Genomic DNA, 14,393 nt, shown 5'->3' with positions numbered 1-14,393 from the left:
ATTTTTCTAGTTTTGAATTAAAACGCTTTCAAGTTATTGATCCCTTCTGCTGGAATTCTCTTCTCCTGTTTTTATTATTTCTTGTACACAGCCTAATTTGAGCAGTATGAACAGTGCATCCAACACAACCACCTCTAGCAGACCTGTCTCCCAGGAGTAGATGTGATTAATCTCTCCTGTGCAAGACAAGTCACGTTCCACAGCCCCAGCTCCTGCACGCTGCTGGTGTGCTCAGAATGGCACTCTCACATCTGTTATTAAATTATGTAATTACCTTATTTCTTCTCAAGTGCCTTCCCAAATAGGTTGTAGACAGTCACCAGTGAGGGAAGAAGAAAACCCAAATACTGGGAGTGTCTGCTGGAGCTCTCAGGAGCATTTACTCTTGCCTATCACTGGACTTCTCCCCATGCCAACTCAGCTGTGGGCTCCCCAAACCCAAGGAACATTCCCCAGCACTGGAATAGTGCTGAAGGCAGGAATTAGCACAGGCAAAGGCACACACTGCTGTGGATCTGCCAGGAGCTGCATCCCCTCCCGAGGGATGCAGGATGCCCTTACAGCTGGCTGGGGCTTCTGGCATCCTCACTGGCAGGCACATCCCACTGCCAGGGGCTCAGCCAGCTGAAGGTGGGGCTCACACACTGTCCTCACTGTGTTTAAATCCACTGGTGACATGCAGAGGCCTCACTAAACATAACCCCAGGCATCATATCACAGGTTTAGGGCTTTTTCTAGAAGAAAGACAGCACATTTGGAGGAAGAAGAGTCATCTTAGACATATGGCATAGCTCAAAATTGTGCTCTCTGTGAGCCCTTTGGCTAATCCCCTGCTAGGTGCCCTGTGCAGCTGCTGGCACCACTCTGCAGCCCTGTATCTGCTGTGGAACAGCATGGGAAAAGCACCAAACATCTTTGGCCATAACAAGTTTCAGCTACTATGGACAGATGCAAGTAAAAAAGATCCAAACCAAATCCCCAAGATTGCCACAAGGGAGAAAAAGGCTGGAAGATGGAGGTGGTGCTGTAGTGAATAACATGAGTGAGCAAATGTGTTGTGCTTTCTCTGCACAAAGATAATGCCAATGATTCACAGAGCTCAAGCCAGCCCAGTCCAAAAAAACATGGATGGCCTGAGAACCAGCCTCTCCCTGACCTGACAAGCAGAAAGCTGTCACCTGGCTCTCCTGGGGCTGCACAATCCAGCAGGCCAGCACAGCAGCACATGTGCAAATCCATTTGCTGTCCAAGGAGTTACAAGGCAGCCAGCATGAAGGAACAACATATCCCCCACCCATCCATGATGGCTTTCAAAGGCTGAACAGTGACAGACCTTGAATCCAGCTGCTCCTGTGGAGGCTGAACTCCATGGACAGCATCACTGCTGGGGGACAGCCATGTCCTGGACCACTGCCCAGCTGAGTGACCCCCCTGTGATGCCCACCATCCCTCCAGACCCCAAACTGGAGTGGATGCTAAAGGCAGAGCACCTCCAAACCACATCATGACTATTCCAACAGATGCTGGCTTTTGTCAGTTAAAAAAACCATTAAAAATACTGGAGGAGTTCTTTCAGCAGGTGTTCAAGGGCCCAGCTCACCGCTGGGCTGCTGCAGGATTTTCAGCTGATGCTGAGTGTTTTCTGTGTGACCAGGCCTCACCCACTGAATGCTGTCCTTCAATGCCATGGATCAAGACTTTTCTGCATTTTGGGCAGTTTCATGACTACATTTTTGGATTCTGCAGAAACACTGTTTGCTGTAATCTGACATTGTGTTTCAGAAGCCTGCTTCCCCAACAAAAGATTTCCATCTTCTTTGGCAAACTACCCCTTGTGTTAGCCCTACTGGCATTCACATACACAATTCACAATTCATCTGGAACAGGCTATTTACAGAAATTCTGCTGAACTGGCTGTCTTTCTATTAGTTATGTAGAAAAGAAAAGGTTTGGCCTTGATCCTGGACCTGCTGAATTGAAGTGTTAAAGGGAAAATCTCTGAAACCCAGGAACGCAAAGGCATTTCGACTGATGCTGCCCACCTCAACTACAGCCATAATTGCTCTAAGAAAACAAGAGACTAATGGCAAGTCCAGTGGAATCTGCAATTTTTCCTAAGCCCTGATCGCTGCTTATATTGAATTTCTACCTCTGGAAAACAAAGATGCATTTCCAGCCTTTTGTGCTGTCTGTGAGAGCTTCAAACTCTGAGGAAGTTTTTATGTCCCAGGTGGGGATGGGGAAGGTTGGCTGGAGATTTGTGGATGTTCAGTGAAGGTACTGAATAAGGCATCTTATCCTCAAATGATGGTTTTGCTCAGGCAGAAATTCCAACACCAAGGAAAGTATTGGCACAAATACTTATAAATTGCAAGATATGCTGGAGTGAAAACCTCCTATCTTTTCAAAAGGGGATGTAAAGCAAAAAGAAGGTTAAGCTGGAAGGATGAAATGGCTCCCTGTCTACATCTCACTCTGCTGGCCCCAGAGACCAAGGCAGAAGAGATGGTGATCTTTTCCAGCACATCTACTTACCTCTGCTTGTTTCTTTTGCCATTGAGCCTGACATGTTCAACCTCAGCAACAGCTGCCATAAGTTTGGGGCTTTTTAAATGCAAACCAATGCTGCCACACAGAACACTGACCTGAATTAAAGATCCCTGTAAATATGAGAAACTGGAGCAAAGCAGCATCCCTTCCACTCCAGGGTGCTCCTCCTGCTGATGCTGCTGTGACTCTTGGTGAAACCCCCAACCACACAAATGAAGTAGGAGGCTCCTACAGCCCCACACTAAATCAGAGATTCACACCAAGAGAAAGCCCTCCAGCCCCAACCCAGCACTTCAATTTCTCATCCTCTTGCAGACCTGTGGGCCACTTCTGAGTCTCCTGGATGCATCCCATCACAATCTCTCTCCTGGGAAAACCAAGATGACACCTTGGTGGAAAAGGGAGCATTTATCAACATTTCTTTAAGAGCACTGCCCTGCTCCAGTGGAGAACAAAAAAAGCCCTGGGAAGTCTGAGAATACCAGCAATCACTGGGACATTAGTGCACAGTTCTGGAGCCCAGTGGAGGCAGATGACTGTGTAAGCACACGGGCTGGGAAGCTTCACACCCAAGGGCAAGCACTGGGCACAGGGAGAGGTGGCTGTGGCACCTGGCAGGACTCTCCAGGCTGCATCACCACAGCTCATGCTAACAAAGGCTCAGGTTCCTCCACATCCCTCTCCAGCTAACTGCAGCACTGTCTGCAGCCCAAACTGACCTCCTTCCCAGCCACCTACGCACAAGCTGAGATGGGCTAGAGACAAGAGCATGTGAGGATGGAGCTGGGCTTCTAGCCACACACTTCCTTGTGCACATTCCAACACAAGAATTTAAGACACCTAAAGACACACAAAAAAATCTGAAGACTTAAACAAAACAACACAAAAAAATTTACACCAATCTGCCATTCTTATGCAAGAAGAGGAAAAAATCCCACAACATTTGGAAGCAGGCTGTGTTTGCTTGGCACTTTCCATCTTTAGGTAATTAGTGTAAAGGGCTTCCCAGGTAAACCTAAAAATAAATGGCAGATTTTAAGAGAGACACCATTCTCTCTTCAGTGAGCCTTCAAAGCATAACCAGGAGAAGCTGCAGAGCTGCAGCCGGCTCCCTGCAGGCATCACTTGCCTCCAAGTCCTCAGGGTCAGCCACAAGTCAAACTGCATCAAAATTTGGAGTGACATAAAAAAAATGACAAGCAAGAAACGTTTCTGAAGACAAACATCACAGCTTTCACAAATGCTTCAAATCCACAGCCTGGACCAACGTTTACAGCTTGCTGCTCTTTCCATCCCCTTCTTTAAGCTTTCCAAAAAGCGCCTTCCTAGCTGAGAGTGGCACCTTCAGAGCTGGGAGGAACAAACACCTCCCAGCTCCAAAACCTACTTTTTCAGTGCTTCTCTCGGTTGTTTTCCTCAGCTGACCTAGCAGCAGCTGCTGTACTTGCTCCTCTGGGAATCAGCCTCACTCCCAGAATTTTGTTTCCAAAATGCTGGTGCAGGGGCATCCAGCTTCCCCATCTCATATATCCATTTCCAATGCTGGCACCACCCAGCAGCTCCCAGCTCCTGCCCCCCCGGACCACCCCAGTGTTGCTGTTTCTGATTGTATCGGGAAAAGGGTAAGGACAGGAATGGAAAGATGGGAAAGGAGAAGAGAGGAGTCATTCAGCAAAGGTCGCTGGAGAAGTCCACAGCAGTGAGGACCCTGGCCCCCAGCTCTCTGTGCACTGCACCAGGTTCCAATTCACTAGAAGAGCCTATTACTTCTTAAATATAATATCCAAGTTTACAACTGCAAGAACAGCAGGTATCAGCTTCTGCTGAGAGCATGAAGCTCCTCACCTGTGCCCTGCAGCCCAGGGTCCCCATCAGAGGGACATAACCTAAGAGCAAATGCTTATTGTAACTCACACGAGCCTTAAAGCGCCCACACCTCACCCACCAGCCACAACCACACCCTTGTAAAATACTGCTGGTAGCATATTACAGTCAGCAGAGCAACGGGAGCTTCAGCAGACAAGAAGCCACCCCTCCCAAAACAGAGAGTGATGCTTTCACATGCAATAACCCCAATTCTGAAAGCTGGCTCTTTTCTAAACACCTCCTGCACACTACACCCCCACCTCTCACTTTCAGTGTCCTCACAAAAGATCTGACAAAAGACAAGTCTGACTTCCCAGTCCAGCCATTCCTCAGGGACAGGAGAAGGTGGCACTGGACATGGCACTTGCTCCTATTACCTGCAAAGCAGCTGCTTGCAGAGAGCACCTTCTAATGCCCACAAGTCAAGGAGGGGGCTCTCCCTCTGTCCCTGTCCATGCCTGGCACCCACACAAACAGCACTGCAAGACCCACCACCACATCCCCCATGCTTTGCAGCACTACTGACTTTACTCGGCATCTTCAAAAGCAGGTTTTTTAACCCTAAGACATTGCAGATATTTTTTGTCCTGCAAAACTGTGCAGTATTTACAGAATCAGAGCAATCCAGCAATGCAAGGGAGACTGGACAAATGTCACTCCACAGATGCATCAATCTGCTCCTGACCTTCACCCTGCCCTTGCTCTTCACAAACTCAGCAGGGAGGGAAAGGGAACAGAGATTTAAAGGGAGGCAATACAGAAACATTTTTAATCACCTGTTATATCCTGCATTCTCTAGGACTGAAAAAGCACCTTTCCCTTACATTATTCAGAAAGCAGCAAAGCTAATGTGACATATTGGTGCGTAGGTGTGTGGGGGCTGGTTTCTTGAGGGGGGAGGGAGGGCTGAGGGCTCGCTCTGTGTTTCAGAGAAATGAAGCAGCACAAGATGTACCAGTTGCTCTGGTAACAAAGCTTTTGCTTTTTTTTTTTTTTTTTTTTTTTTTTTTTTTTTTTTTTTTTTTTTTTTGTAAGAATGAAGCATCATTTTAAGCTTTTTTCAGTTCAGACTTCCTTGCCTGAACGGCAAAAACAAATCTGTGTTCCAGAAACACACACTCCATTTGAGTCAGCATGGAAAGGACCTTCTCCTCCAGAGCTACTACAACATCGTGGGGAAGATGATAAAATTGAGGTTGCCCGTTTTCCTTCTGATAAACCTACAGGAGTTATCGCACAGCAGTACTCCTGCCCAGCCCCTTCCTGCAACCCAGAAAGAGCTGATAAAAGCCCAGCACCACCTGCGAGGTGGTGCCAGTGGAAGCCAGCCCTGGTGAGCATCCCCACGGCAGCACCACCATCCTCTGCCAGCACATGGAGCCATCCCAGCAGATACAATGGCTTAATATTTAATACTGTGCTTGTAATACAGAAGGATTATAAAGCAGCTTGTAAGTCTTGTAAATTCCATTCACCCTCAGACAGAACATCCCCGACCTTGAAGGTGATGAGCAGCCAGTGCTGCTGACAAGGGTCAGTGTCTGGATGTGAGTGGTCCAGCCAACATCAAAACCATCCCAGTGGAAGGAAGAGCCTGGGACAGGGCAGGGTGGGCAGACACAAAGGGCTCCCCTGCCTCAGTCCCCTGGAGCAGGCTCTCAGAGCAGCACCAAACCATGGGGAAAGCCAGGAAGCTTCCCAAACCAGAGGGACCAACCCCTCAGGTGAAGTGACCATCAGAGCACGAGGAGGGATGGCTACACCCATTCACACACTCAGCCTGCCCTGCCTTGCAGCAAAAGCAACCTCTGAAGAGCCTGAAAACATAAAAAAACCCCAAAGCTGAGGATACAACACCAGAACCACTAATGCGGCTCAAGTCACACCCAACCTCACAACATCACAGTTCGTCTTATAAACATGAAGGTGGGAAAAGAGAAATGCTCACAGCGCACCTTCAAATGCAACAGCTGTCTGGGGTTAGAGCTGCTTGTTTAGACTGCAAGATGACGGGGCTCTGAATTCCTTCAGCAGCCTGAGAATGGGGACACCAGGTACCCTTGGGGGGCTCAGGACCAGCACCCAGCACTGCAGGGCAGGTGTTGGGACAAGGGTGGCTGGCAGCGTGACCTGCTCTGCAGGCACCAGTGTGCACACGTTCAGTCTGCCCTCTCAAGCAAGGCACAGCAGTCAGTCTGCAGCTATAAAAGCTGTGTGTGTAAACTACAGTTAATTCTTTACAGCAACAATCCCCAGGAAATATTAATTGTGTGCAGCATGGTAGCTTCTTCCACACGGATAAAGCAACAGCGATTAATTATCAAGCTATTGACCATCAGCCTTTCAGAATGAGAGACAATAAACCAACTGATGATTAAAAACAATTACTGTCATTCCTGACTCAGGCTAATTATCTGAACTCCGTATAATGACCCAGGAACCTGTAGAGTTTCTGTTCTCACTAGGGCTGATGCAAGGGCCCAGCACTCGATCAGCAGCAGCCAGACTGAGACAGATGTCAAGCAAGTTAAACACGGTACAGACTCCACTCTATTTTCCTCATATCTACCCTCAAAAATAAGTTAAAGAAAAAAGGAGTCTTCTAAAATCGTTCTTTAGGATATTTACTTGCTACACCAGTCTGCACTGGTGGAATGCCTGGGGATGCCAGGAGGAAGGATGCCACTGTGCATGGAGTGCACCAACAGCACCCAGGACACGCACTCTCCCTCCTCCTCTGGCATCTACAAACTTCAAGACAACATTTATCAAACGCAGGCTTGTGCCTTGGACATTCCCACAGGTCTGTCTCAGGAACCAAACTGTCCCAGCAGTCCTGCTGCTCCCAGCTCTCCAGCAACAGGTGACCTTAGATTTCAAATATTTTATTTACTTTCTAATACCCACACACCTTAACATCTCCATCCACTAGGTCAAACCTGGGCATTTGCCTCCAGGTGAGTCAGCCCTGACTTCTGGCAAATACCAGCTGGGCAATAAGTAAGTCCTGACTAAAGACCCTGGAATGCACTTCTTCATCCTTTTCCCACGTGTATTGCACGCCCGACAGACAGACACAAATAGTACAACAAAAAGCAATTGCAAAAAACCACACTCTCTTCCAACAGCTGCCTCACTTGGGCTGGCAGAGGACATGGGCAGCCTGTGGGCAGCCAGGAACCTGTAGAGGTGCTCCACCTGCCCTGGGGTGGCTCCAAGGAATAATTCCCCTGCCCTGCCCCATCCCATCACGTGGTGATGGTAAAGGAGCTCCTTGGAGGGTCACAGCTGACACGGGCAGCACGTGGATCCCACACGCTCTAAATTAGAGCACAGACTATTGCTGCGTAATAGCTTGGTGATTATACTGCATTTACCAGATAATTAAGCAATCAATAGTTATTGTGCAGTTACAGAGGTGCCCACATACCCTATCTTGTACCCTGTAAAATAAAACCTCTCTGAATCTGTAAATGGAAAGCCACATCCCAAGGGCACAAGGCAAAGCAGTGCTTGGCATTAATGACCACTGTCCTCCTGGCACAGTTGGGAAGGAGCATGTGAATATGTAATCACAACATCATTTACTTCAATGTTGTAAAATAAACAAGAAGAGAGGTACAAAGGTTACCATTTGATCTATTTCCTGATTTTTTTTTTCTCCCTACTGGGAAGGCTTGCATCAAAATCCTTCTTGGCTGACACCATCCATGGGCCACTGTGTGAATGGCCATGGTAAGCCCATAAAAACTGGGGGATTGCTCTGGTTTTCCACTTACTCAGTGCACAGTAAGTATCCCACTGCATGTGTCCCAAAGCTTTGCACCCATCTATTGGACAGGTATTTCTGAGTAGCCCAGTGTCCTTTTTACTTTGAGCCCATATATTTATTGGTGCTGGACACACTGGTTGTGGCCCTAATCTATCCAGGCAATCTAAGCACACACAGTATTTTAAGGTGTATTTGTTTGCTCTCATGCAGAGTAGAAATAAACAGCAATAATAATGTTCTGGGACATAAAAGCAGCATTTCCTCACAATTTAGATAATGCTCTGAAGGGTCTTAGTGAGTTTTGTGTTTAGAATTGCTTTCAGCCATCAGCTAAAAACCAGTGAGGCAAAGGTTTAATTCCCCAAGTCCAAATTCCTGATAGTCATTTCCTTAAACACCTATAACAAAAATAAAATCCAAGGACACAAAAATTCATGACTGCAACAATGTCTGGCACAGAAGCCAGCAAATTCTCAGTCTTTCATCAAAACCAGTTTACTGTCTGTAACATTAGATGCAGGATTATTAGAAAATAAAGAAAAGCTTCCGATTCAATTAGAGAGATAAATCATCACCACTGCGGTCCCTCATTAAAATAAAAATCGAGCTATTCACAAGAGATTGTTAAGCAGCAAACAAGGAATTTTTCCAAAGCAAAGAGCTTGTGGTTGGGGTTAGAGAAGTGACAGCAGAGCAGGTCACTGCCGAGAGCTCCTGCAGCACCCAGGTGTCACTGGGGTATGACCAGAGCTGTGAAAACCAAAGGGATATTTTAACCTGCTGTCCTGAGCAAAGGCAGACCTTTGCTTGAAAATACAGAGGTCAAACCAAACCAGTCGCCTTTGCCTCGAGCACAAGGCTCAGAGAACAAGGCTCTGACTCACAGAAGCACTGTGAACCACCTGAAAGGGATCTTCAAACCATGACCCAGAAAGCAGGATCAAAGCAGCAGCAGCTGCATTCCAATGCACACGCTCTGGCAGTGGGTGCCCTCCTCCTGTGAGCTCTCAAGGTGCACCGGGCTTGGCCAACATGACTCTCCTCCTACGAGCAAGGAGAAGGCATGTGCTGGGGCTGGGGCTCCCCAGCCTCTCCAGTGCAGCAGATGCTGAGGCTGGCTCCATGAATCTCTGCTCTGAGGGCTGCTGTTACTGTGGTACTCCCAGACACTTCTCAGGCTTCTCAACCTGCTGGGCTGTGTGATCTTTCAGGTGTCAGAACAACATAAGCATGCCCTTTATCCCATGGGATCAATGGCAAGTTTGTACCTTGCACATTTTGTCCCCAGGTTCTGGGCAGGCCAGCTGGTTATCACCAAGTGTGTAGTCTCCAGCACAAAGGTGGCCATGCAGCAGTGCTAGACACAGCTGCTATATCAGATTTTCTAGAGGAAACATCAAGGCTGCAGCACACAGACACAAACATTATCCCCTGCCTGGAATAAACATCTCACTTCTGCCTCTTTCCAACAGCAAAGTTGCTCTTCTTGCTTCAGAGAGGGACCAGCCATGAGAAAGGAGGGTGATGCTCACCAGGTTACTGCTCCTGGCTGAGAACACAGGGGCTGGACCTGCAGAGCTCAGGCTGGCAGCCAGCACCAGAATCCAAAAACACACAGCCTCTAGGAGGGCAGCAATGGTGCACCTCAGGTAACACAGCACAGAGGGGTAGGTCACCACCCCTGCAGGATTTAACAGATGTGTAGATGTAGCACTTAGGGACATGGTGTAGTGGTGGGCTTGGCAATGCTGGGTTTTTGTCTGGACTCAATATGAAAGACCTTTTCCAAACTAAATGATTCTGTGAACAGTCCAGCCCTGCCTGAGAGGGGTTTGGAAATGGCAGTGGAACAACCATCTAATTACAGAGGACACTGCTCCTAGGTATGGATCACTTCTACGGGCTGATTTAGAATGGAGCCAGAAGGTCTGTGTGTCTTGAAAGTTGATCCATTTGTTTTGCTGCAAGAGATAAATACAGCGGTGGTATCTGGAGAAAAAAAAATGCAGAGATCTTATTTCCACGCTGGGTTTTAGGGTGGGACGCCATAAACAGTTATGTATGTTTTATATCAAAGTCTCCTTTTGTTTATAGAGCGTGTGCTACTCCAGGACTTCAGTTTAAGAGAGCTGTGAAGTCAGGCTTAGCCTGAGCTCATACCTCAATACTTACTAATTTGGTTTGGACAGCAACGTTTTCCCCTCCACCCCCGTCACCATCCCGTCTGGCACCGGCACCACGTGAATCACACCGAGGACAATCCAGTTACTCCAGCAAGTTAAAAACAGTTAGGAGGAGGATTTTCCCCTTGTACAGCATGGGAAAAAGGAACACAGAAACCTTCAGCCTACACTTGGGACATTTCTGGGTGGTTTTTTCCCCTCTGAGGTAACACACAGAAAGAATAGATGCCAGCAAGAGGAAACCTGATCAGCTGAGCCACACAACCAGCAGCACCAGCTTATTTCCCTTTTTTGCTCTCCACAAAAACACGACACTTTGAAAAGGCCGTTACAGGCACATAGTTTCCACGGATTGTTAGAAATATGAACCAGTTAAAATTAGGTCACCTTCCACCGTTATTTTAGCAGCTGAGAAGAAAAACAGTTCAGAAGGGAGCTCCCGCGGCAGGGAGCACATGGTGGGAAAACAATGAATACCAGAGGGGAAGGCTCTCTGGAATATAACCTTGATAAGAACAGCTTTGGGATGGGGCGGTTTTTCCTTTGTTTTTGTTACTTTTTTAAAAAATAAAATCTGTTTCACTTCAAAAATTCACACATTTAAAACTCCACAAGTTCCAGTTCATCATCCAGTTCACTTCGATCCCTTGATCCTTCTACTGACAGGATTGGTCTACAGCAGCAGGAGGATGGGGAAATTGTGGCTCTTTAAACATCATTTTCTTCAGAAGGGGCAGCTCTCTGTCTTTTAGAGCATGACAAGCAAGAGCCTTGTCTCCCAAACCACAGAGTAGGAGCACATGAGTATATTCTTTTCTATAGTCAAAATGAAACATGGGCATGACGGGTAAACAGGATCTCTGTGTGCCCACACACACACGAGTACACGTGTACACAGCACTTGTGCCCACACATACAGGAGTTTCTTGGAGAATGAGGCCCAGGGAAGGTACTGACTCCCAGCAGAACCAAAAAGTTGGCAAATTCCTCAAGCCATTCCATGACAAGAAACATCTCCCCACCACATATAAACACAGATAACCCCAGACTTAGAAATAATTCAATCCCACCCCAAATGCACAAGAATAGTCCATAAAAAGACCCCACCAAGACAACAAAATCTGGAAATCCCCCAAGCTGTGTTTGGAACAGGTGATATAATATAGCAGAAGTGAGCATTTTAAATATTCTTGTAAAGAAGTTCATGCTTTTAAAGGCCTGCTCTCCACAGTCCCTTCACTATTCTCATCCAGATTGCTGCTTCTAGATGTTAGAAAATTTTAAAGCAATCCTACTGACTGTAACAGGAACTTCAATAAAAACATTTTAATACTGTTTTTAATCCTGTAGCAGGTTCCTGCCAGTGGAAAGTACGGCAGCCAGCCTGTGTGCAAGCAGAGCACTAGACTGTAGCAAACTCATTTGGCAGCCTATTGCAGCCATAAACTCAGCTCTCAGAAAAGATCGAGATTTAGCTATTAAAGCACAGATTTCTCACTCCCTCTTCATCATCTAATCAATAAAAAGCAACTAGGGGGAAAGGGGGGAAAAAAAAAGCAATTCATTTTCTTGTGACAGTTTCAGAACTAATGTGGATTGCTTATTATAAGAGCTCTGTGTGCTACACAGTACTTGCACACAAGACCAAAAGGTCAGAGTTCAGCAAGGCTTCTTGTCAGCTTTGAAATAGTCAAAGCCCAGTCAAGGTGATGTGCTGGGATGCTCCATGTTCAACACACAGCCAAGGCAAACAGGATCACTTCAGCTGGAACTCTTACCTTATAGACCTGCCCGTAGGTGCCATTGCCAACGAGCTCTACCAATTCAAAGATTCCTGCAGGATCCTAGGAGAAAAGAAAAAGAATTTTAAATCAGCAGTATTTATAGCCTTCTGAAAAAATTAACGTCTGATGAAGATCAGCATTTCTCTGACAAGGGTTTTGAGTGGTTTAAGGTTTTCAGGCAGGGATGGGAATTACAGGGAAAATGAGCAGAAGTGTGGCACTATTCAGGTGACAGTCCTGTGGGGGCAGCCCCAGCACTCTGGGCAGCACAGACCTGCCCAGTGCTGCCCACCTCCAGCACCTGGGCTGGGAGATGCCAGGCAGGTGCCTGTGAGTGAGCATCCATCCATTTGACTGTCATCTGCTTAATGTATGAACACTCAACACATGCCTTAAATGCAACAGCAAACATTTGCTATTAAAAGTTAGATTTTCTTATGCATCAGCTTTGGAATAAAACAAGCTAACTGGCAGGATGCCATTCTGGGGCTCAAAGCAGGGGTTTCAAGGTCTGTTCCTGAGGTCAGCAGCATTAGTGTTACTAGGTCTAAAGGCCTTTTTGTTTTGATGCATCCTGGCTGTTGACATCCCAGTTGAGATGAGCAGATCCAAGGCAATGCTATATGAGAACGTGATACCTTGTAAGGGTGACATCAAAGCAAAAAACCCTGTGCCCAGATCCTCCTGCACTTGGCATGTGCCCAGCACATGTGCACCTACTAGCACAGTCCAGAGACGATATGAGCAGTGAGGTACCAGGGAGGCTGGGGAAAGAAAGGAAGAATAACCAGCACTGCTATTTTCTCCTCTCAATGGGTTTTCCCCTTCCTTTAAGAAGCTTTATTTGTACTCTCCTGCCCCTCTTCCTTTTCCTGTACTCATCACTCCAATATTGGAGAGCACAATCCCCCTGGAAGCTGGTGGATGTGGAGGCATCCTGACATCCTGGGGCTTTGTGTGCCCCTGTGATCACCCACATCACCACCCATCCTCATCCTCCCTGCTGGGTTTTGAGTCACTTGAGCTACTGGATGACTTGGCATCACATGAGCCTAGGGACACCAGCTGTGACCCGAGGAGATGCAGACAGGTCAGTTACCAGCTCCAACAGGCCAAGGAAGATCAGCCAGCAGCACTCCTCAGGAGAGAAGAGATAGACACTCACCCCGTTATGGACACAGAGGTTTCATTCATTACAAAGCTGCATGGACTTCTGGGTCCAAAAGTCAAACACTGGATCTCTTTGAAAGCTGAGAAGCAAGGTTCATCCAGTAACAGTGCCACAAAAGTAAATTAATCTGGGTCCTGACATGGCTGGGGCAGCTTTCCACCCACACAGGAACATGTGCTGCCATGGAGTGGCCACGGTTCAGCACAGCTCTGTGACAGGGTGACAACAACTTCTCTGATCATTCAGAAATGCAACATCCTCCTCCTGCCTGTTCCTCCATCACATACAAGCAGCTTCCTCAAGGCCCAAGAAGCCCTGGGGTACTCCAGGGTGGGAGCCCCACTCAGCCTTCAGTGGGACAATCTGCAGCAAAGGGCAGGGAAGCTGTGCTGGAGGAGGCTCGGAGACCACCGAGGACACATCTGCCCTGGTGCAAACACACCTCCAGCCAGACACTTGGGCCAGGCACAGGTGAAGCTGCAGCACAACAGGTTTCCAGCATGCAGCATCTCAGCTGGGTGTGGACAGCCTGTGAGTTCTGCTGCCTTGGTACCAAGCAGGGAAATGCCAGGAATGGATGGGAAAGGGAACTGACACCGGCTTTCCATACTGGGTGAGGAGGCGGGGGAAGGGGAGACATGGCAGCAGCTGCTGTTTGTTTTCTGAGTTTCTTTCCTAAGGGTTGTTCTCTGCAGTGCTGAAACAACTTTGAAAGAGGCTTTTCCAGTGCTACAAGTATATCTATTTTTGAATATTCACTAGGAGATTAAGGCAGAAGAAAGCTGTGCCTAGGGCATATGCTTAGGAAGTTTGGAGCAACATCCAGGGATGCAGCTGGCCATTTCTGATAAAAAGAACTCCTTTTTGCAGTATGCTTTCCAAACTCTTTCTACAAATCCTCAAACTAAAGAGCATCCCATCCCACCATCCCAAGCTCATTTGCTCTAACATGTGAAAATGTCACATTTGTGGCTCCAACAGGTTTACCTGAATCCATCCATCACTTGTTTAGTGATGCCAGTCCCACACCTGCCTCTGCTTTCGCTGTGCCCAGGGCAGCTTTGTGC

The 14,393-nt window shown here is 47.4% G+C and overlaps 1 protein-coding gene across 3 annotated transcripts in view; it reads right to left on the bottom strand.

Annotated features, from left to right (window-relative positions):
- TNIK (TRAF2 and NCK interacting kinase) overlaps positions 1-14,393 on the bottom strand; it is a 150,455-nt gene that overhangs the window by 111,674 nt on the left and 24,388 nt on the right. For all 3 annotated transcript variants that reach the window (XM_014887073.2, XM_088171033.1, XM_088171032.1), the window contains exon 2: positions 12,150-12,215. In XM_014887073.2, the coding sequence (XP_014742559.1) occupies positions 12,150-12,215 (66 nt within the window). The remainder of the gene's footprint in view (positions 1-12,149; positions 12,216-14,393) is intronic.

Source organism: Sturnus vulgaris, chromosome 10 (assembly GCF_052056855.1).
Source record: "Sturnus vulgaris isolate bStuVul1 chromosome 10, bStuVul1.hap1, whole genome shotgun sequence".
Classification (NCBI taxonomy): domain Eukaryota; kingdom Metazoa; phylum Chordata; class Aves; order Passeriformes; family Sturnidae; genus Sturnus; species Sturnus vulgaris.
The sequence above is the reverse complement of the archived record's forward strand: the minus strand, read 5'-3'. Positions and strand labels throughout refer to the sequence as shown.